This window comes from Marmota flaviventris, chromosome 4 (assembly GCF_047511675.1).
Source record: "Marmota flaviventris isolate mMarFla1 chromosome 4, mMarFla1.hap1, whole genome shotgun sequence".
NCBI lineage: Eukaryota > Metazoa > Chordata > Mammalia > Rodentia > Sciuridae > Marmota > Marmota flaviventris.
This window is the reverse complement of record NC_092501.1, coordinates 8679634-8704272: the sequence shown is the minus strand read 5'-3', so window position 1 is coordinate 8704272 and position 24639 is coordinate 8679634. Positions and strand designations below refer to the sequence as shown.

Sequence of the window (24639 nt, the reverse complement as noted above, 5' to 3'; positions counted from 1 at the left end):
ACTCCCCTCTGTTGGCTGGTGGTATTTTAATCTGAAGACTTAGTGTTTCATGGGGTCTAGGGATAAGCACTCTGAGTTAAATCGGCATCAAATGTCCACCATCCTGTTCTCTAGCCTCACATCTCCAGAGCCACTATAGGTGACTCCTCCCCGGTGGAGTTCAGAGAGATGCTTCCAGGTTCCCGCCCAGGCCAGGCCGAGATGGTTCACAGCCGCTGTCCCGATGAGCCAGACCTCTGGACACTGGCCTCCCCTCAGCACTGCTGCATTTGCTGGGAAGCTCTGACCGCACCCCCCACACACACTGGCACCCATGGGACTCACGTGCCCGCTTAGCTGGTGGCGTTTTGTCAGACTTCACCTCCCCTGATGTGAATGCCTCTTCTCTTTCAGCTGTTGAAGTGGCCCCAGCTCTGGCAAGCCCAGCTCCTGCAGTTGGTAATCCTCTCATTGTTTCTCCTGCAACTTCCTGGTTATTGGGTTTTTCTGGGGGTCGCTGGGGTCACAGCCAGTGATGTCAGTGCCCTCCTGGATCCATGCCTCCCTGGGACTGGGGAAAATACAGACCTGAGACAGAGGCACAGGCTACAAGCAAAGCCTCATTGCATCTACTCTCTGGTTCTACTGAGATGTTTTTAACTTTGAACCTGAGCCAATGGGAAAGTTTGGCTTAAAGAAAACCAGAAGTTGGGTGTGATATCTATCAATGTCAATGACAATGACAATGAGTTTGCCTATCAATCTGATGGCTTGGTTCCAAAATAGATTTTTTTTTTTCTTGTGGTGGGGGGTGGTACTGTGGACTGAACTCAGGGGCACTCAACCTCTGAGCCACATCCCCAGCCCTATTTTGTATTTTATTTAGAGACAGGGTCTCACTAGGTTGCTTAACACATACTTCTGCTGAGGCTGGCTTTGAACTCACCATCCTCCTGTCTCAACCTCCCCAGCCACTGGGATTACAGATGTGTACCACTGTCTCCAGCTCCAAAATAGATATTTATTTTTATCCTTTTGTAAACCTTTTGCCCAACCCAAAGATGAGAATGATAGAGTAAAATAGTGGAAATCAGAAATAGCCCAGGAAAGCAGGCTCTGCATTTGTAAGCACTACTCTTAGTCCTGTGAGGCTCTAGAATCCAAGGTGTTTGATATAGAACTAAGGAAAAGTCCTAGTAGAAGTCCCAGTAATAACCTCTGAGTCTTCCCCAGACCTGTCCATCATCAGGTTGGTGGGTGGGAGGAGCCGGTGTGAAGGCCGTGTTGAAGTCCACCACAATGGCACCTGGGGCACCGTGTGTGACGACCTGTGGAGCATCGACGCCGCCCACGTGGTGTGCTGGCAGCTGGGCTGCGGGGAGGGCATCAGCGCCCTGGGGAGCGGCTACTTCGGGAAGGGTGTGGGGAGCATCCTCCTGGATGACGTGCAGTGCCAGGGCACTGAGACCTCGCTAGGCCGATGCCAGCATCTGGGCTTGTCCGTCCACAACTGTGGCCATCACGAGGACGCCGGCGTCATCTGCTCAGGTACTCACTCTCAACTGTCTCCTGAAACCGGCAGAGCTGTGACTCTTGGCAGGGATCTGGGAACTGACATGGGAATGTCTGGGTCCCCTTGGGAAGCTCCAAACACAATCGGAGGTCCATTCTCAGCACTGGGCAGCCAATAAATAATGGGGCATCATTTAACCTGGATCATCCCAAGTCCCTCAGTCCCACAGCCTACCTGGCCTTGGTTCCGGGTGGCCTCTCTGTCGTTTATAACCTTCCTTCTAAGCTGCTTCAGCGTAGAGCCCTCCGTCTCTGCAGTCTTCAGGGACCCCCCAGACTCCCTGTCAGCCACCATGGGGTCAGGCACTTCCTAGTCTTTGTCCTCAAATTGTCTGTTTTGAGCTTTGAAGATGACACTGTGGCACTGCTGATGAGAATTCTATGACCCAAACCCGAGTTCTCAACAGTATTTCAACACTTCAGCACTATTTCCTTCTCCCTCTGTGGTTGGAGTGGTCCCCTCTTGTTTGTTCTGCTTTGTTTAATTCAGGAGTTTGTGCATTATTTTTTTTTCTTCTTTCTCTTGCCAAAAATCGTATAATAGAAAAGGAAATCAGATTAAATGAAAATACCTACTGCCCAGCTTATCTTAATCTATAGCCCACAGGTTAGAATAATAATTTGAGTATCAACTAAGAAACTTTTCTTATTCTTGGTTTCACACTTCAGAAGTTGTTTTGTTCCTAACTTAATGTATCTGAGGTATCAAATTTTTAAACAAAAATGTATCTTCTAAGTTCCTGATTGTTTTGCCATTTCAGCATCAGCCACAGAATTGACCGCTTCACCGGGTAATTTTATTTTCTCTCTTGCTTTCTATAAATCAGAGAAGTAGATTGTCTTACATATGATGAGGGTCACAGTTTTTATCTCATATGAAACTAAATATCAAGCTCATATCAAACTAATGTAAGCTGCTTACATATTCATTAATCAGAACAATAAAAGGAACAGATTGGGTGCCTTTGTACCGAGGTACAGGATTCCAGTGTGTTCCTTCCCTCTTTGGTGCCACAATTGGTCTCTGAGATCAAATTCTAGTGACCCTGCTTCACTCCCATGTTCATTAGTGTCAGCACATGGGGTAATCCGTGAGTTTTTTTCTGTACTTTTTTAACTTACAAGACTTCAGACATCTCAGGCAAAACCTGAATCCATATTTTCAGAAAATAATGGAGCAATTTGTCTCCTGAGCATGTTTCAGAGTACAGTCCCTTCATCCAGTGTTATGCAAATTTCTGAGAATGATTTGCATAGCTACATAATTTGGGGAAATACCATATCTTCTCTTGATGATTCAGTCTATTAGCACTTTCAAGTCTCTGATGAGTCCTGCAGGGAGAGATCTCTTCTTAATTTGGTGTAACCCAATGTTTTCCAAACTTCTCATCACTTTCAGATGGTGATGCAGCGTGGCCCTATTTGGCACCAGAGCATAACCTTGGGTTCTCTGGCTCCAGTGTTAACCAGTGGGCAATGGTGGGCAAGTCCCCAGACCTCTTAGGCTTCTGTTTCTTTACCTGTAGAACAGAAGGATGGACACAATTCTGAAAGCCTTGTCCTGGGGACTGAGTGGTCTACACTTGTGTAGGGCACCATGGTGGGAGCTTCCAGTCACCCTTCTAGGGACATGCATGCTGCTGCAGGCCAAGACTTAGCTTGACTCTCCGAAGCAAGCGACTTAAGTGTCCTTTTGTAAAAGTCCTTCTACACACCAGGGATTGTCCTAGGGCTTGAGTTGGTCATTGTGCAGCTCAATAAGTTGGAGAAATACCACCTCAACACAAAGCAGCTCAACTCACATTTTCTTTGAACTGTAAACAGTTATGAGAGTGGCCCATAGTCTGTATTTCCAAAATCTCAAAAGCCTTCTGCCAGGCTTGGTAGACTAACCTCTAAGGGAAATTATGATGAAACACAATTCCCTTTTGTGACTACAGCTATGAGAATTGCCCACAAAGTCTTTTAGGCAAGAACAAGTTAGATATGGGACCATCACAATGTAACAATTCCTGAGAGTTGGAAGAACCCTTAGAGATTGCTCAGATCAGAAGTCACAAATGGGCAGCCCTGGACAAGTTTTGACCCACAAATGAATTTAGATTCAGACAACCCAGCATTGCCAATGCATGTTTAAATTATTTTTAATCCCACATTTTGAAAACAAAAGTTGTTGTTGGTGGTAATGTTGTTGTTGTTGTTGTTGTTTTAAGAATCTATATTTCAGACTTTCTTCCTTTTCTTTTTTCTTTTTATGATGTTAGGGATTTAATCCAGGATCTCATGCATGCCGGGCAAGTGCCCTATCACTGAGCTGCATTTCCAGCCCAAGATTTCCAGCTTTGATTGGAAAATCTGAGAGTGGGAACTAGTATTACACACCTCACGAGCAATAATTGCCTGGGACTGAGCAGGGCAGGGTGGCCCCTTCACATAGCACCTGACCTCTCATATTCTCCTGGCCTGCAGCATCTCCATTTGCAAGCTCAGTGCTTCTTAGAGTTGAATATGCACATAGCTCACTTGGGAATTTCTTAAAATGCAGATTTGGATTCAATGCAGCCCAAGAGTCTGCATTTCTAACAATAGGATACTGATGCTACTAGTCCTTGGATTGGTCCTTCAGATGCTGCAGGACCTGAAGTTTAGAGATGCAAAAGGACTTATTCAAGGTCAATTGCTCCATTACACAAACACTAGAGACCACAACCAGTCACTCAGGTCCCAGACTCATACACCACCACCCTCGTTATTTGTTTCCTTTATCTTGATTACACAGGCTAGGAGAATCAAATAGGAACAAAGCATAATCAACTGTGCTGAGACACATTTATAAATAGGGTCATTCTTGTGAAAATTTTTTACCAATGAACTTGATCAACAAAGATGTTATTTAAATACAATTTATCTTTTGCTTGTTTTGACAGTTCCTACTTCAACTTCAGTCACAGATTTGATCCTCATGACTGGTAACAAGTTTCCTGTGGCTTGTCCCCCTTCTGCCTATCTCAGGGATAGTTATTTGTTGAAATTCTACCAAGATAATACAATTATCCCTCTATTTGTTGGGGAGTCGCTTGGCTAAATTAATCCCTTAGAAAATAGTCTAGAATCCAGAAGCAGAGAAAGAGGGCCTCTAGGCAGCCACAGTGAGATCCCAACATTCAATCCTAAATAAAGTACTTGGGTACTCACGGAGGGATATGTATGGCTCAGAGCCAGTCATTCCTCCTTTCTACACACTCCAGTAGCTGGCTACCTGGCCTCCCTACTGGCTGCATGTTAGGAAAGAAAAATGTTTGGAGGTAGAGTACACAGGATGGGAGGGGTAACCCTCATAGAAGAGCCACATTGACAATCCAGGAAATGCTAGCAGGTGCTCCAACAGCTACAGAAATGCTCAGAAAAGCCATTTAATGTCACCAGACTTTCTAACTGCAACAATATGGAACCAAAACGTCATTTACTTACCTTGATGTCCCTTTGAGATGCTTCTGTGTTCCCTCCCTAAACAACAATGGCATTCTTCCCAAGGACTCTGAATCAGGCAGATGGGAACACCATCAGTGTCTTTTGTTCAAAAGGACTAAAATCTTATAAAGGGAATCAAATAATATGTATGTTCTTGTGCCCGACACAAATATAAACTTGCATCATATCAGGATTTAATTTATACTATCACAGTGCATGTGTTTTAACTTGGATACTTAAATTCTTATTTGGGAAGACAGGAAATAATTAGTCCCCGTTTTTCCAAGAACTCAGATTAGTACATGAGACCCCAGTAAAGGCAGACTTGGGCCTTTCTGCAAAACTTCCTGATGGAATGACGCACATCTCCATGTTTCACATCCAGGCACAACTCTCACTCCAGAGGAAGAGACTCCTTCGCCTGGTAATGCCTCTGCCCCTGCACTGCACATGTTGGCAGCACGAGGGTCTGCCACTCCAGGCCTGGGAGTGGGCTAGTGTCAGGTTGTCACTGTCTTTGAGCAGAGCACCTCATCCAGGACGGACCTGTGCCAGGCAGAAGGGCATGGGAGGGGAGCTCCCTGGCCAGGTCAGCTCACCTGTTAGAACCTGTTAGAGGTTCTCGGGCCATCTGTGTTTCTCATTTCATGGCAAAAGTCATCCATTTGCTTGTGTGTCTTTTCATCTTCTCTGTCTATCCATGAGTTGGTCCTCTTTTTGAGGGCAGCAACTATATGTAGTTTTATTGACTCTTTTGCTCCAGAGCCAGCCCAGTGCCTGACACGGGGGAATGGGCAATCAAGATGTGTGAATCAATTAAGTGAAAGTTAGGTGTTTCAGTCAGCTTTTTCGCTGCTGTGACTAAAGGATCTGACCAGCAATCATAAAGGAGGAAACGTTTATTTGAGGGCTCAGAGTCCATAGAAGGCCAGCTCCATTCCTGGGGCCTCGAGGTGATGCTGCACATCATGAGGGAGAGGGCGGCAGAGGGAAGCAGCTCACATCACGGTGATCAGAAAGCAGAGAGAGACTCGACTCTACAGATACAAAATATATATACTCCAAAGCCACGCCCCAATTCCCACCTCCAGCCACACCCCACACTTCAGTTACCTCTCAGTTAATCCCACCAGGGATTAATTCACTGATTGGGTTAAGACTCTCACAACCCAATCAATTCTCCTCTGAACCTTCTTGCATTGTCTCACATGTTAGCTTTTGGGGGGACACCTTGCATCCAAACCATAATATCAGGTTTCTGTGCTCCAGGGACAAAGAGAAGAAAACAAGTTAACTATAAAGCAGTATTTGCTTACCCTTTGGTAGATTTTAACCAATTATCGTTTCTTATTTCCAGGATCTTTGGAGATTGCTATAACCACTCCAACAGGTAATTTAAATGTTATTTTGGATTTCATCTTGTTTGCTACAATTTTTTTTTTTAATTTCCAGCGAATTCATTAAATAACCATTTATGTCTTGACCAAATTCTTGGATTCTTTAGTAATCTTTTGAGTTTTTTAATATGCTTATATTGACCTGGCTCATAAAAACCATCTCCCCTGATGGGTGAAGGAATTTTCTTTTTCACAGGGAAAAATTCATTCAGCTAGTTAGCCAGGTCAAGTCCATGAAAATGTACACCGGCACAAGTGGTCTAACACAGTCGCTCACTCGAGTTCATGGAGGGAGTTTCTCCTGGAGCCCAGCCACCAAGTGGTGTTGCTGGAACAGGGAGATGTCCAGCCACTAATCCTCCTTGACACTCCCCCCGCGTTCAGTGAGGATGGCCACGTGCTGGCTCTGCCCAGGCAGCGGGGAGGCAGAGTTGACTGAGAACAAACAACTCTCCTCTGTGCAATCGATTTTGAGTGAATCTGGTTGGATTGTGTGGGAAGTTCCTAATGCGACTTTAGGATCAAGAACCACAAATAGTGTAGAGCGCTTCAGGGGACGCAATAAAGAGGAGACTTTCCCTATCGTAGGTGCTGAAGCAATTGAGAAATAAAATATCAGTGTCAGCACCAAAATCTGGCCTTTACTACTGATAACACGGGTGGGAGGGCAGCACTAGTACAAAGGACAAGTGGACCTACTGCCCTCTCCCTGCCCCTCGCCCCGTGTCTTGGGACAGTGCACCTAGAAAAAGTTCAGATCTTCAGAGCTGACCCTCTCCTGGGTCACTGCCTCCCTGGTCCATGGGAAAGGAGGGGAAGGCTGGGTGGGAAAGCAAGTCCCCACACAGAATCTTTGTTAGACTAACCTCCTGGAGTTGAGAAACTTAGCCAATGGCTGTTGCCCTCCAAACGGGTCATCTCCAGCTCCACGGGAAGAAGGGAAGAGTGGGCCTCAGGAATGGAGACCCCAGGCTTGGGGACATGGCTTGCAAGCAGTGGATGGCCTGCTGCACACTGTCTGGAAAATCAGGAGGACAGGCCTGGCCAGTAATGCAGATCTAAGGCACCACCGCGATGTTCCTGTATCTTCTGGAACCACGGCCCCTGGCATGACTAATCACCTCCTTGCTGTTTCTGTTTGTCTGCAGCTTCCATCCCAACTGCTGTGACCTCTTCACCAGGTACAATCTGCCTGTCGTCCCTTCAAGTGCCTCTTCTTAGAGCTCTGTTTATCACACTAGTTGGCTTCATGAAAACTTTGCCCCAATGCAACCTCGGTAAGAACAGAAGCCTGGTGTGCCCCCAAAGGTACTTAAGTCCCTTCTCCCCTTTATCTACAGATGTTTCTTCAACCCCAGAAGATGCAACCTCTCTAACTGGTAAAGTCTCCCACTATGCTTTTCAAATCCATGAGCTTTGCTTCTTATTTGTTGCACTCTATTTAGAAAATGAAGCAACCACCGGTGCACTAAGCTTAGGTGGAAATGGCTGTAACCACACAAATGAATAGTTCATAGGGTGGGGGGATCCCAAGCAGATCTTGAGAACCCACAACACAGAAGTCACAGCACTGGCTGGGGCTGGGGCTGGGGCTCAGTGGTAGAGCACTTGCCTAGCATGCATGAGGCACTGGGTTTGATCCTCAGCACCACATATAAATAAATAAAATAAAGACATTGTGGAAAAAATCTAAAAAAGAAGTCATGAGGCCACCTCCTGCTTGGGACAGCCCACTCCACATCCTCTGGAGTACTTGCATTTCTCTAAATAAACCCTTCATGTTTATTCGAAAAAAAGAAAAGAGAGAGAGGGAGATTAAGGAGGGAGGAAGGAAAAGAGGGAGGGGCAGGGAGGGAGGGTTGGAGAAAAAAGAAAAGGAAAGGAGCCTACTAATGACCACGTGGACCACAACGTGAAGCGCAAGGAAATGACACCCAGCACTACCACACTCAGTTCCCAGAGTCCTGTTCTCTTGGTTTATACACAGATGCAACTTCAGCCTCAACAGAAGTGGACGCTTTCTCTGGTAATGTTCCTCCCTGTCACATTTCCTGAGTTAAACATGATCAACTTTTTCTCTGGCAATGAACACATGCATCGACGCTCATTCCATGGCCCAAGACCCGTGCACAGAGAGCCCAGCATCCTCCTCAGAGAGGGAGCGCCACGCCCCTTGGCTCAGCCATAGACACAGAAGAGGCGCCTCCAGCAGGAACACTCTCTGCCTGCTGCCCTGGTCTTGATCAGACACACCCGGGGGAGGACAGGGCTGGGGTCCACACCTTGCCTGCTCGGCCGCGTGTGCTATGGTGGAAGCCATGCTGCCAGCCAGCCAGCACACCCCAGCACCCGCACAGAGAGCCGGGTTGTGAGGGTGTTGATTCTGCTCATTTGCTCTTCAATTTTCTGACTCTGTGGGTCAAACCAAAACATTCTTCTCCATTCACAGACACAATTCCCACTCCCCCGCCTTCAGGAGAAGCTCCTTCACCAGGTATGCTCTCTGCTCTTTGCAGTCCCTGTGAGTGACTTCCTGAGCATCCTCAGCCCAGCAAGAATTATTACACCTAGAATAGACACTTCCTGTTTCCTTAGGCAAGGTCAGGGGAGGCTAGTCAAGTCCAGAGGGTTCCAGACCAGTTCCCATCACTGGTTATGAAACTGAACATTGAAGGGAGGTGCTGGGCAGATTGAACAGGACAAAAGAACCTCAAATGTTGAGCCCAGAGGAGCCCTTAGAGCTGACCTAGACCAGCAATTCTCCAACGAGATTCTCATGTGCATGTGAACCTCCTGCAGAACTTGTTCAAGCGCAGATCCAGTGGCTCCCGATAGAGCCTGGACTCCGCATTTCTAACAGGTTCCCCTGTGAAGCAAGTGCTGCTGGTTATGGACCCCGTTGGAGGTGTAAAGAACTGAACCACCACCTTCATTTTGAAGGAAAATGTGCCTGAGGTCACAGAGTTGGGTCAGGCAAATCCAGATCCCAACTCCCATCCAATGTCCTTTCAGCTCCCAGGCTTTGCTAATGAATCCATTTGTGGGACCCCCCCCCCTGTCCCCGCACAGCGACATCTTCAGTGATGAGGCTCTGCTGAGCTTCTGTTTCCTTTCTTTCTTCCTTTGTCAAGCCCTGGTTCCTTTGGCCATACAGGGGGTAAAGCTCAGTGAAGCCGAGGGTTAGTCCTTCCTTTTCCCTTGCGGATGACATGGCTTCCTTCACTCCTCCCCTCCCGCCCTCCATTTCGCATTTCCTCACCACCTTCCTTTCTGGCCTTCACCAGGTCTCCATTTACATCAGACAATCCCCTCCCTGGTGGTCCCCACTGGCTCTGACAGGACTGACAGGACAAGAGGCAGGCTTTCTTTGTGGCTGTCAACTGGGTGCAGATCAGGTGGCACCTTAGGAAAGCTTGCCAGCCCAAATCTCTTCCTGTTGCTACAGGAGACCTTCCTCAGGGTGAGGACCGGAGTGGTGGCCACAGACCCTCCTCCTCCCTGAGTCACCACCCTGAGCCTGGTGTGAACAACTCCCAGATCCTAAGCTCAGGAAAAGCAGAGTGCTGAGAATCTGTGCTCTGTGGCCCTACAGGTTTGAACTGTGCATGACCTTGTCATGTTATACAGTCCCTCTGAGCCTCCTTTCTAAAATCAGAAAACACACTCCTGGGTTGGTCATCGTGAGCTTTAGAGACATAGATTACCTGACAGGTTGTGGATGCTGCAAATGAGAATCATTCTTGCTCCATCTTACAAAATGCCAACTTCTCATACACGATCATTTCATCCTGAATGGGTAAATCCACAAAATAAGTGCATACCCCTCAGGAGAACAGGCTTGTTTTCATAAACTTGTAGTCTACAGTGTAAAATCACAATGAGGCTAAATTTTAATGCTTCCTTTTCAACTGTAATTTTTTTTTTGGCAGCTACAGATTCAATTTCAGCAAAAGTGACTCCATCACCTGGTAATGATCAAAATTCAGTATATTTATATATCTTTTATGACCATTGAATAAATTATTTTTTTCTGAAGACTAAACAGCATGTAAGACCACTTATTATATTTTGACGCCAAGAAAATAAAACTTACTGGACAGTATTTCTACATTTAAACAAAAGTAGAAGCTTAAACAAAAGTATGGCTGTCCAGAATTAGAGAATACATTTGATTCCTCTTCCACTTTGACTATAAATATGTGACTTTGAGGGGACTCATTTTAAGGATTTCATTTTTTTACAGTTACAATTTCAGTTGAAGAAGAAATGGTCCCTTTACCTGGTAAGTTTTGTTTGTTTCAGAGCGCTAATAATACTGTTTGGATCTTCTTTCTTTTGCACTTAAATTTTGTTATGAGCTAGTTCTTTGTATATGTACAGACACACACACTGTGGGTCATGGGTCCACCCAAAACTCACCTCCCAAGACCTCACTCAAGATGTGTACTCACACTCATACCTCTGACCCCATGCTGGGAATCAAACCCAGGTCCCTAGCATGCCCAGCAAGTGCTCTACCACTGAGCTACACCCCGGCCCCCATAGTCCCAGTTCAAACAAGCCTGGGTATCATGTTTCCAATATTGCAGCAGCCAGGTAAGCCAGGGGAGAGCAGTCATCCTGGACTGGTATACTGCCACCAGAAAAACTGATGAGTGGGATTTATTAACACTCCTTAAGCTTCTTCCATATGGCAAACAGTGCAGAAAATTAAAAATACAGCCACTACAAGCCAATTCATGCAAAAAAAATTTTAGACATCGGTGGGTATGGCACATGAACATAATACAGTCATGTGCCCCATAACAATATCTCAGTCAGTGGTGATCCTATATGTGACTGTGGTCCCATATGATTATATGGCCTTGAGATACCGTAGCTATCTTCCTCTGTAAGTACTCTCTATGATGTTATTCAACAAAGTCACCTAACAACATGTTTCTCAGAAGGTATCCTCATTGTTAAGCAATACACAACTACAAGTTTTTCTTTTGATTGTTTTTACTCTTTAAATCACTTATATACAATTACACACATCTACAAGTTTTGTCTAATGTAACTGCCACCATGAGCAAAACATAGAATATTAAAAAAGACATAGAATATTTCCATCACCCCGGGGAAATTCCCTCATGCCCCTGGGCATTAAGACTCTCACTCCTTCACTAGGTAACATCTGGTCTGCTTTCTAGTTTTGTAATTTGGGTTTTTTCCCTAGAATCTTATGGAATGAAACCAAATAATATGAAATCCTGTTGTGTCTTAATTTATTTAAATTGTTTCTGAGATTCATCCCATGTGTTGTAATGGATCCTTTCCTTTATTTAGTAATATTCCATAATGTGCATCCACAATCTATTCATTCTCCTATGCCTGGGTACTTGGGTTGTTTCCAGTTTGAGGCTAATGTGCATGGAAAATTCTACTATGTATAAATCTTTTTGTGGGCACATGTTTTCATGCATCTTAAGTAAACATGGAGGAGTGGAATAGCTAGGTTATATGATATTGTTTTTATAGTTAAAATATAAGCTCTTACTCATCAACAGTAAAAGTAATTTCATAGGACATATTTTGTTGGATGAGTTAGGACAGAGCTTTAATTTAGAATAACCTTTTTGTAAAGACTGGGAGGAGAGTTGTTTGATTTTTACCTGATAGTACTATTATTTTTCTTTTTGCGTTTTGTGTTTTTGTTACAAGATTAAATTCTAAGTGTCTGGGAAACTAGGCTTGCCTATAAAGGACACTCCTTGAGGGTAACTTAACTTGACTTTGAAGGAGAGAGAGAACTAGGAACAGCAAAACCGTAAATAGAACTCGTTCCTGCGTCATATCTCCTGCTGCAAGTGACAAACCTGAGAGGTGTGCAGGGTGGACGCCCAGGTGCAGCTTCTGACCTTGTCTCTTGCCCGCAGACCGTGCTCTGCGCCTGGCGGGCGGACGGGGTCGCTGCGAGGGCCGGCTGGAGGTGCGGCACGAGGGCGTGTGGGGCACGGTGTGCGACGACCACTGGAACATCAGGAACGCCCGCGTCGTGTGCCGCCTTCTGGGCTGCGGCCGAGCGCTGGGCGCCCCGGGCCGCGGCCGATTCGGCCCTGGCATCGGGCCCATTCTGATGGACGACGTGCGCTGCACGGGCCACGAGGACGCACTGGAGCGCTGTGCCCACGCGGGCTGGGCGCGACACAACTGCAGGCACAGCGAGGACGCAGGCGTGCTCTGCGCAGGTACCGGCTCCTCGGCGTCCTGGGCCTGGGAGTGTCCCAAGGCTCTGCCCAGCACCACCCCTGAGCACGCCCAGGTCCAAACTCAGCATCCCAGGAACGGCAGGATACCTAGGTGGTCAGTGTTTTAACCATCAGGCTTAGGAGTTGACTTATCAGTTTTATTTAATTCCAACTCAGTGCCATATTTCTTCTGAAATATAGCTAAAAGGTTGAGTTAAAGTCATAAAATGATGAAGGGCGTAGATCCTGCTTCTGTCCGACTGCAGTTGGTCCCCTTCCTTTTTCAGTCTCTGAGGAGGCCTCCAAGGGCGCAATCCCAAGGTGACATAGCATCCTGACCTAACCCTCAGAAGTCAAAAAGACACCCACAGTGTCCCAGATTCCCTTGTGTCCTTTTTATCTGAGTTTTGGCTGCTGGAATATACATTTATGTTGTATTTGGACACAATACCTTTATTTTATTTATTTATTTTTATGTGGTGCTGACTATTCAACGCAGCGCCTCACAGGTGCTGGGCGGGGGCTCTACTGCTGAGCCACAACGCCTGCTCCTGGAATATATTTTATTGTCACTCAGCATTGTCCTTGGCATCTGACTTCCACAGGATGACTTCCTTCTGCATAGAGTAGGGGTCACTTGCATTTGTCCTCAGTTAGCCCTAAGTTGACCTGTAAATCTCACGCAGTTACGGAATTCTAAGATTTGCATGAGTCTGATCTCATGTTGTCTGTTCCATTCTTAGTTTTTTACAGGTAATCAAAGGAATTGCTGCCATTGCCTTTACCCTTATGTAGGTGCTACCTGGTTTTGCATACAGGTGGAGCCCAAGTAGGAAAGCTATCAGAGCCCCTTGGTGACAACACTAATTCTGCAGAGAACCAAGCAATTTGAGTCTGCACTGGGGTCATGGGGTCCTTACCTTTTAGATCATTTTCATTGTGCCTGTTTGCAGTTCCATCCATTCCTAGTGCTGTCAGGAGACCCACTCTCAATGACAATCCCTTTTTCCTTCTTGTGTTATATACCCAGTGGGTTTCCTTTCATGGACTACAATGTCCAAAGGACCAGTGGTCTGGGGCCCAGAGTGTCTGAAGGGGTTGAGTGAATCAGGCCAGCCATGCTTCCTGGGCTGAGTGGGGCCCAGGGTACTGTCCTGTTTTGCTTCTCAGCCTGAAGTCCCAAGTGTGCCATATTCATGAAATGGAACATCAGCCAGAGTTCCTGCCTATGATGGTATTTATCAGCTTGGAAGTCCTGTGCTTACTGTCTCTTGCTCCAACAAGTCCTGCTGTTGATGAGACCCATAGTCTCAACTCTAGTCCACACGTGCCAGGATCCAGCTCCATCAGGAATGCCTGGGCCGTCCTCTCCCTTGCAGGCCCTGGACTATTCTCATGCCATTGTATTCCAGCTTAAGTAGCAAATCAGACGAGACCACTTAGCTTATTCTTGTCTACGGCATCCTCTGCCCGTGTTTCAGCTCTGTTGACATTTGCCCTCATCATCTCTCCTTGCCAGGTCCAGTGGACTCTGCTGTGCCCAAGGACAATGGTAAAGTCATCTTCCTTCAAAGATCTGAGGCTACTAAAAGGGGGAGCTAAGAGGGAGATGAATGGGGAGGAAAATGCTGCTGTGAGGGGGACCCACCTGTGTTTCCACTGAGACCTCTGAGGTTTCTGTCCACCGTGGGCTGGAGGAGGTTGGCAGAGAAGCCCCTTAGCACCCAGGCTTTCACTGGTTGCCTCCAGCTTATCTCCACGCCAACACCCAGATAGACAGGTCCGGGCTCAGCTTTTCTCTTATAGAAAACAAGCTGTCCTTTAAATTCTTAGATAAAGCTCCATCTCATGGCCCATGGGAAATGTGCTATGGGCAGGATTCCCTGTGGATGTGATTTGACCTTAAAGCCTTTTTGGACAAGGGGGAATGTATTGGTCAGTTTTCATTGTTATGACAAATAGCCTGAAAAAAAAAAAAAAAAGAAGAAGGAAACATTTATTTTGGCTCACGGTTTCAGAAGTTTCAGTCTGTGGTCAGCAGGCTCCATTGCTCTGCGCCTGAGGTAAGGCAGAACATCATGGCAGAAAGGTGTGATAGAGGAAGGCTGCTCAGCTCATGGCAGCCAGGAGGCAGAGAAGGAGAGAGATGGGGGTCGGGGGACTGAGGATGAGAAATAACTCTTCCAGGGCACTCCCAGTGACTTACTTCCTCCAACCATGCCCTGCTGCCTGGTGTGCCCACCACCTCTCAGTAGTTCATCCAGCTATCAATGGACCAATCCACTGATAGGGATCCCATCACTTCCCCAAAGCCCCAGACAACTTTAAGCCTCTGAGGGGCATTCCAGATGCAAGCCATCACAGGGGATATAAATAAAGTCAATGAAAGTCAAGTCCTGGCTGGTGATAAAGAGAACTGAGCCAGCCCCTGCCCAGAGCACCGCCCATGGTATTTTTAGAAATAAACACACCCACACATCTGACCTACAAGTCCGTTGCACCAGGTCCTCTTTGTCAAGATCTCCCCATTCTGCAGCCCAGCTCTTCTGCTTGCCCCACCTCTTCCGAGCTGTCATAGACCGAGGCTATCTCCGGAGACTGGGCTACTCCTCCTGGGACATCCACTTAAATGATAATCTGTGTCGCCCACAAGTCAGTGGGCGCTTCCTGATCTTCAACATTCCATATGGCCACTGCGGCACTGTCCGGCAGGTAAGAAATCCGTAAGGAGGTGGTACCCTTCTAAGGATGGAGACCAAGGAGAGGACCTTGGAAACCTGAACTACTTGTTGAACACTTGTGTCAGGACAGAGGAAAAACTCAGCCATGACTTCATTTCTCAGTTTTTGGAGACCTAGGGAAGCTCAATAATTTGTCTGAAACTTTCCATCCTCTGGGGAATTTAGGACACTGAACTTGGGATACGCTGCAACAGGTGTTGAATGCTGATGTATGACAGATATGTGAATGGATGGACGAGTGGATCAATGTATTCTCTTAGCTCTGAAGCCAAAGCATTTTCCACAGCAGACTTCTAGCCTGGGCATTAGGGCACACCTGCCATGTGCAGCTGTTGTGCAGATGAGGGAGGACAGATTGTTTGTCTGTTATATTTCAAACCAAGTACCTGGCTATGTTCCACAAACTGGAAAGCAGACATCTAGAATATTTGTGAATAGCAAGTTTATATGCCTATTTAATTTTCCTTAACTACCTGTTTATTTCACAAAACCATGACATTGAAATTAGGAAACTAGCATACTAATGCTGTAGGAAAAATGTACAACTGTGTCATCCTTTTTCTCAGTATAATTAACGATATAATATGTTCCAAAGCAAGATCCTTAATCCCCATTTAGACACCTACAAAAAGCCCACCTGACGTTGTTGGAGGTCAGATTCATTCAAACGATTTACATGACCCAAAAGAACCATGAATTCCATACTTCACATTTGATCTGATATGACAGATCAATGGTGATTCAATGACAGACCATGGTCATTCTTATCCTTTCATTTCTGTGGTCCACTTCAGAGGTCCCTGCCCCCAGGGCTATGCTGGAAGCCCCCACATGTCTGGAAGGTGGGCAGCCCCAGGCATTGCTGGTCTATGGGGAGGATCCTACAGATGTCCTGCCTGGCCCTGGCTGGTCCAGCTGGCCTATAAAAGCCCATGTTCTGACCTCAGAGCACAGCAGTCAGCAACCACAGAGGATGGAGGCCAGTCCAAGGGCACCCTGAGGAAAACATTGTCACAGGAAGGTTCTGGGTCTGATTTCAAAGTCAGTGGCTGAGCAGTCACCTAGGTGCTAAGGACATGGCAGCCGCAGAACTGACGGTTCCTGCCCTATGGCTTTTCTGTTCAAGGAAACAGAGCTGAGCCCTGAACGAGTCTTTTGAGTAGTGAAGAGGGGAAAGAGGTCATCAAACAAGAACTGTCATTGGGACATGGCATGGGGCGGAAGGGATACCACTTTAAACAGTGGTGGCTGAGGAGCCAAGGCTGAGTGGCGAGGTGGAGCGGCCGGGTAGGCGCAGGAGAGGCGCGCCAGGCCTCCGCTAGAGCAGGGTGGGGCAGCCAAAAGCTGGTTGTGGGTGGGTGAGGAAGAAACTCAGGGCCAGAGTCCAGGGGCAGATTAGAAGGGCACAGGGCCTCGAGGCATGGAGTTTGGCTTTTGTTTTAAGCTGTACATTCTCAAGGAGGGCAGTTCTACCCCTTGTGGGGGAGGAGAGCTAGATGTTGGTTCTTAGGAGCAAAAGCAATAAAATCTTCCTTTATGGATAAAATGTGAGTATTACACAAATGATATATTTGTCATATTATGGGGGCCGGAAAGAGGGCAGGATGAGTAGGAAAGAAGGGGTCTAGAAAACTCCTTCCGAAGACCGTAATGGAGAAAAGGTTGAGAAGCACTGGCCTCAGCTGGCAGAGAGGGCAGAGAGGGAAGGGCCCCGAGGCAGGGAGTCCAGGATCGGAGTCCTGATGCTATAGCTTCCTAAGCCAAAGGCCCTACACAAGCTAAGCCTCTAGACCTCCACGCAGGGAACAGGAAGGAGGCAGCGAGAGGCAGGGACCGCTGTCAGCATCCCCTCATCCTCTGCAAGTCACATTGGAGTTGAAGGAGCAAGGCTGGGGCCAACGGCCGCAGGGTCAGGCCTGAAGCTCACCTGAAGCCAGACTGGTCTGGGGCTCAAGGGTAGGCAGGAAACACGAGCCACAGCATGGGGTGGCCTGGGGGTGGCTGAGAGAGTGGAGCATGTTCAGGGACTCAAGAGAGAGCAAGCTCTAGGCTGCCATCATGGGCTTGACACCCAGCTCATAGGGGCACAGCTTGGCCCTCCCGCCCACCAGGAGCTCCCACAGCACCCACACACTGTGTTATCCCTTCCTGGCATTAAGCTCCCCAGAGGTCCAGGAGTGCCCTCCAGCACATCAATGAGCTGGTGCCCATCAGGAGAGGGAGGAGAGGTCTCGGGGCAGGTGCTTGTCAGGGAGCCAGGAGCACTGGCCACCAGCTCCCCTCTTGTCCTCACAGGAACACCTCGGCTCCCTCAGCTACTCCAACTCCATCAGAGGCCGGATACGGGGCCACTCGGGCCGAGTGGTTGTACGGCACAAGGTGCCCCAGGTGAAATTCACCTGCAAGGTGAACAATCCGCCCACAGTTGAAGTCGTTCATGGAGCTGATGACCAGACAGAGGGTGCCGGCTACGATGTGTCCATTTCATTTATCCAGTCTCCCGGGTCCCAGCCTGTGGGGGGCATGGTACCATACTCCGACAGCCAGAGGAAAGAGGTCTTCCTCCAGGCCACCCTCCATAGCGCCGATCCCAGCCTGAGGGTCTTCGTGGATACTTGTGTGGCTTCTCCGGATCCCCATGATTTCACAACCATCAAGTATGATTTGATCCAGAAGGGGTAAGGAAAATGGAAGTCCTTCCTTGTTGACTGCAATATCCACACGGCATTCCTTTAGGAACCTGTGGCCTCTGATCTGGAGGTCCTAACCTGGAGCATTGTGCAAGGGTCCTCACCAGAGGCTGAGTGGGGGGGTCCTCCTAGCCCGGATCCCAGTGGGGGATATAGTAATAGGCAGCCTGAACAACCTCCCTTGACACGCCAAGCACTCCTGAACAAGACCCCTGCTGCTCTGTTCTACCTTTTCAGGCCTAAGCCTCCCTTTCTTTCTAGTTTTATGGTTAAGACTCCCACTCATGATCCCCTTTGACCAATACTGATGGGCTGATGGGTTTCCCAAACTAAGCTTAGTTATTCTAGTGAGATTTCTCTGGCTCCTTTGGCTAACCAAGTGACTTTCCAAATTAGAACTTAGGCAAGTGGTTTGTCTTTCTAGCTCCCTTGTCCCCTAACAGGGACAAAATGTTAATGGATAGGCAGTTGCCACCAAAACCTTATCGCTTTTCAACAGCACCATTAGCAGGGTGAAAGCTGCAGCGGTCTAAAGCCCATGAGAAGCACTGTATCACTCCTCCAAAGGCCAAGGGAGGAGCAAGACAGCACCTGCCACGGTGGTGTGAGCACAGGCCCAGGAGGTGCACGCAGTGGCACTAACCTTCCCTGAGTCCCAGAGTGAAGAATCCCTCCCCGTCAATCCTCCCTATGAATGTATTAGGGCAAGAGGTTCCGTTTGGTGCCAGAATCTAACAACCAACACATTTTCTTTCTTCTTTATGTTTAATTTGCTCTTCTTTCTCTAGTTTTTTGAAACTGAGATGATTGATTTCTTCTTTTCTAATCTATGTATTTTGAATGTTGTGAACTGCCCTCTCAAGCACCATCTTAGCTATCTCCCACAAATTTTGATGTGGGGTATTCATTTTCACTTAGTTCAAAATATTTTTAAACATCGCTTGAGACCGCCCCATGGGTTGTTTAAAAGTGTGTGGTCTACTTTCTCTATATTGGGGAATTTTTTTCCAGCAATATTTCTGTCATTGATTTCTAGTGTGTAATTTTATTATAATCTGAGAATGTATCTTGTGTGATCTCTATTCTTTTCAATTTGTTAAGATGCTTCTTATGGCCCAGAATGTGGTCTTTCTGGATGAAATTCCACGTGGGCTTGAGGAGAATGTGTATTCTGCTTTTTTTGGATGGAGTGTTCTAGAAACGCCAGTTAGCTCTGGTGCATTAATAAGGTGCCCTAGGCCATCTACATCCCTTCTGGTTTTGTGCCTGCTGGGCCTGCCAATCACTGATAGAAGGATATTGGAGTGTCCAGCTGTGGTGGCGAGTCTGTCAGTTTCTCTTTGCGGTTCTGTCAGTTTGCCTGTGTGTTTTGATGTTCCACTGTAGGGAGGGTGTACGTTGAGGTTTGTGAATTGGATTAAGGACTAATCCTTATCTTGGTTATCTTGGTTAAAGATTATCTTCTTGGAGGGTTGATTATGTTATATAATGTCCCTCTTTGTCCCTGATAATTATCCTGTCTCGGAAGCTTGTTCTATTGAAAATTGACCCAGCTGCCCCAGCTTTCGTTTGATTAGTGTTCACATGAAGTATCGTTCTCCATCCCTGTACTTTTGTCTGTGTCTTTGATTTTAAAGTGGGTTTCTTGGAGACAATGTGTAACTCTAGCTCAATCTTTGTTGTTGTTGTTTTTTAAATCTACACTTTTTTATCTACTCTGTCTCTAAATTGGCATATCTGGACCATTCATGTTGCTGAGAGAGTTAAATTAAAATCAAACATCTATGCATTGTATTTGTTCTTTGTTTCTCCTCCCACCCTCCCTTTTGGTGCCTTCTCTGGTTTTAATTGAACATTTTCTGTGATTCCATTTTAGCTCCTTTTGATGTGTTGTCTATACTTCTTTCCTTCACTTTTTCAGTGGCTGCCCTAAGATTTAAAAATAAAATTAAATAATCTTCAAATAATACAACCCACTTATAATCTTCCTTTTGGACAAAATAGACTAATCCTTCTGAAGGCAAGAGTTGTAGCTGGTATGTAATTACCTTGTTCTCACTGTGTTTATTTTGTGGCTAGGAATAGTGACTTTCCATTCATAGTAGTGTTAAAACACAGTTTAGTCATTTCTTTGGAGTGGGTAGTAGAAACACTCCATCTGGATTTCAGAGGTCTGTGGTTTAGAGCAATTTCACACTATACTTAAGAATAATCTCTTGGGCTTGGGGTTTTTCTTCCCACCAGGTGCATCAAAGACAAAAGCTATGCCAACCTCCAATCCCACCAGAAGAATGTGGCCCAGTTCAAATTCAACGCCTTCGGCTTTCTTGACCGCTACGATGTGATCTATCTGAAGTGTGAGATTGCTGTGTGTAGAGAAGGGGACTCTTCCTCTCGCTGCTCCCAGAGCTGTGCAGGGCGGAGTAGGAGAGGTACAGGCCTCGCTGAGGCCAAGGAAAAGCAGACTGAGCATTTCCCAGTGGTCGGGCCACTGGAGATCCACAGAGCAGCTGCTCAGAGCAAGACCCTGGTGTGATGTCTGCAGCTTTCATGTCAATCTGTTAGAAAGTAGGAAGGAAGGTCCATTTCCTTCAGTGAAGCAGTGTTTGACAAATCAGAAATTATCTACGTAGAGACAGGTGAAAGAAACAGAAAAGATCGCTTCTCTGAGGTGTGTCACTAAATAAACCTTCTCTGGTTACCGAACTTCTAAGGCAGTTACTCTTTGTAGGCTCAAAATGCTGATTTTCTAATTCTTCACTATCGAGAACTGTTGTCTTAAAGTGTACAAATTATTATCAAAAGCAGGGTTCTCTCCTACCCCATGGCCAATTTAAAGATTATGTCTTCAGTTTGGTTCCTTATTATTCAGATGCTAATAAGTGGATAGATCCCTGCTTCTATCCCACTTGTGGTGTGAGAATTATTTTCAAATCTCACCAAGAGTCTTATGAAAAAGAAACCAAGCACCTGTCAGGAAGCCACTGCTCATTTTTCTCTACACTCTAATACAGGACAGTTGAATCACACATGCCATTGATTCACCAAACAAGCTTTAATTGTCCTGTTTCAAAGGGAACTAGGTGGAGCTTTGTGGGGTTTAGGTTGCAGCTTACAAAGATAGGCCAATGCATAAATCAAGAACTACAGCGTCCGCTCTCTGAGCTGCCAAGAACCCACATGCTCATGTTCTCAGTCTGGTTCTCAGATTGCAAAAGCATCTGGAAAATTTGAAAAGTACACAAGAAATTTAAAAGCAAACAAGGAAAGACAAGCATATCCCAGCATCCCCTGTTAAAGGAGACAGCACCCACTTTAATCTATTTCTCCTGACTGGAAGAGACCTGCCTAGACTCACTACCTTCAAAGTTGTATTGAAAGACACAGTCAGATGATTTATTTTTTTCTTTCACTTCTCAAGAAATATTCAATTGTAATATTTAAAGTATGAGCCAGGTGCAGTGGTGCATGCCTATAATCCCAGCAGCTCAGGAGGCCGAGACAGGAGAATCACAAGTTCAAAGCCAGCCTCAGCAATAGCAAGGTGCTAAGCAACTCAGTGAGACCCTGTCTCTAACTAAAATATAAAATAGGGCTGGGGATGTGGCTCAGTGATTGAGTGCCCCTGAATTCACTCCCCCATACCAAACAAAAAAACAAAAACAAAATATGAGTCCCCACCTCCAAGAAGTTATTTTGGCCTTTGTGGATAAACAGCATGCCTGAGCTGAGACTACAGACATCCAGTCCCTCAGGGAGGAGGGCAGTTCCCAGTGGGATCTGGGAACTAACCCTTAGGTCCTGAGAAGTGAAAATCTGATAAGTGACCCAAAGAGGTGTTGCCTCTAAGGGGAGCATCTCAGTTTTATTACAGACGTGTCCTCAGTCAGGAACTGCCTCAGAAAAATATGATGCCAATATACATTTCGATGATGTTCTCACACATAGAAATTGATGAAATATAACTGTGGCCAATTTGGTGAAAATGACATTTTTAAATCAAATTCATTATTTGTCCCTGAGGAGCTTCATCTTCAGTCATATAAAACAGTAATTTTCACACCTGTTTCATTCAAGAACTTTAAAAGAATCAAGGGGTTTTCCTGGGTAATTGGGGGCTGCTAGAGTTTCTACTCTCCACAGTTCATCTGCCCATTGACTGCCTATCCACAGTGTGTGGAGGAAGTAAAGGCTAATAGCTAGGAATATCCAGCATTTTACGACTTTTAACAAATTCCTAGTGTGGAAAGTACTGACAGTGAAAGAACTAACATTTTTTTTAAAGTAACTAAGTAAAAGTCCAAACAAAGCTGAATATGAATTCCTCTGGGAAGCGGCTCTATCTAAAACACTTGAAATGGTTCTTAAGACTATTAAGGCTTGAAAGCCAAGGTCACTATGCAACATTCCTGCCCCATGGATCAAAAGGCACAAAACAGGGGTAGGCCCGTGATCGGGAGCACCAAGGGTACAGACCAAGAGAAGCTCAAGGGAAGGCTGTTTTTTCCATCCAAAGAACCAGCAAAGGGGCCACCTAGCAAGACAGCAAACCGTTAGGCAGAAAGTGTCCTCCAGCCAATCATCATGGGAACACAGGGCCCAACTCCTCCCCAGCCTGCAAAGGTGGAGTGAGGATCCTTGTGTCTCACCCTCCGCCAGCACTCCTGCCCTCCTTCCTCACCTCACCAGGAGCATGTCAGAGAGGACAGGTGGGCACTGGGATGCTCATCAGCTCTGGACCACAGTGAGGCCTTCACCTGCACACCCATGTCAGGTGCAGACCAGGTAGAGAGCCTGGACCTCCATTTCTACCGCTATGTGGAAAAGACAAGCAGAAACTTTCATTCTGCGCTGGTCAGAGCAGGGCCCAGTGGCAAGCCAAGGCTCTCACCCGTGCCCAGCAGTGACAAGGTGACTCTACCCCCTTGGACAGCAGAGGCCATGCAGGTGGCCTGGATTCTACTCCCTGGCCCTTCTGTTTGTCTGTGCCTGGTATTCCACTGCCAGTCCCTTTGTTTTTAGTCTTTCTGAAACACTTTAAGCAAGTCTCTTGGATACAGCGTAGAGGTGGCTTTGCCTAGTGAGACATTCTGAAAATCCTGCTGTTTGAGGAAGTAGGTGTAGTAGCTGCTCAGAGGTGACACCTAGATGCTCCTCAACCAGCCACTCCTTCTCCAGGCTGCTGGGAGTGTTGGTGGCTGATTTCCCTGGGAATTTCCCTCAGCTCAAGACAACTGTCTTGTCTAAGTTCACAGCCCTGACTAGAGCAGCCCTCATCCAGACTGGCCAGGGTGGCACGCAAAGCTCTGAGCACCGTGCCTTGATGGGACCTCTGAGGGGCCAGGCCAGCTCCAGGGCTGCGCAGGATTGCCTGGGCCCTTGACTGCAGCTGTGTCCCACCCCGTCAGCTCCCGGGTCCTGCTTCCCTCTCCCCTGCTGGTTCTGAGTACACATTCCAGGAAGCCTCCCGTCAGAGCCTGTTTTCCAATCTGACCCTCACCTATGACAGTGCTAGTGTGGCCCTAGGAAGCAGATTCCAAGTAGGATTCCGGGGAGTGAGGACTCTACTGGTGATGAGTGGGGCATGGAGGCCCCCAAGTGCTGGCACATTCTCTCCTGTAATCCTCATCACACCCCAAAGTGGGGACAGGCAGCTGCTACCAACCCCTATTTTAAGTTGTGGTGACCAAGGCTGAAGGTGACCTGAGCAGCATCCCTGACCAGAACTCAGGTCACCAACTTCACATCCAGGGCCTTTTATCACTCCCTAGAGTGCTTATTAAAGAAAAAAAATTCTAAACAGTAGCGTACATACTGAAAATGCACGAATACAGCTCGAGGACTTTTCAGACTCGTGGTGACATGATCTCACCCTCTAGTGAGACATAGTACTTGATAATTCTGATAAATCTGACAATTTTCTTAGAATTACACATCTGGGCCTGATATGCCTCTGCCTACCTGCCGTGTTGGCCATCAGAGAACCTCTGGTCAGTCCCTGATGAAGAGGTGGCTGAAGGGCAGCAGCTGCCAGACAGGTGTGCTGTTTTAAGTACTGAATGTGATTTTCCCATTCTAATTAAATATCTAAATATTCAAAAGTTTGCAGTAGTTGGATTTGGGTTCTGTGATGAACATAAGAGAGTCACTACGTGGCTGCTTAAAAGAACTACCTGAAGATATTAAAAAGAAAAGGAAGAGGATCTGGAATGGATCTGGAAAATTATCAGGCCCCTAAAGACTGGCCCTGTGAGAGCAGACTGTCCCTCATATCCATTGTGTATTCCCTCCAGCGTCCTGTGGGTACAATGCATGTGTCGGGCACTCGGGAACATGGCTGGATTTACATTAGAAGCCAGAACTCTGAGTGTCGTGTTCTGGCAACCATCTAGAGTCTATGACTATATAGAAGCTAGAGTTAGGCTCCCTCCCTGAGACTTCTAGCCCACTGTGTTTTAGCATATAGTCAAAGTCATAAGCACCCTGATTCAGCATGTGGGCTCAAGGTCATGAATATCTGCTTGTGAGAATGTGCTCATTTATGTAACCTATTGGCACT

The 24639-nt window shown here is 46.7% G+C and overlaps 1 protein-coding gene across 1 annotated transcript in view; it reads left to right on the top strand.

Annotated features, from left to right (window-relative positions):
• The window catches only part of LOC114088538 (scavenger receptor cysteine-rich domain-containing protein DMBT1), a 93672-nt gene extending 73056 nt beyond the window's left edge, over window positions 1-20616 (top strand). The window contains exons 32-37 of the mRNA XM_071611696.1: window positions 1213-1527; window positions 12338-12649; window positions 14169-14201; window positions 15186-15361; window positions 17686-18068; window positions 20325-20616. Coding sequence (XP_071467797.1) covers window positions 1213-1527; window positions 12338-12649; window positions 14169-14201; window positions 15186-15361; window positions 17686-18068; window positions 20325-20616 — 1511 coding nt within the window. The remainder of the gene's footprint in view (window positions 1-1212; window positions 1528-12337; window positions 12650-14168; window positions 14202-15185; window positions 15362-17685; window positions 18069-20324) is intronic.
• Window positions 20617-24639: the final 4023 nt, after the last annotated feature.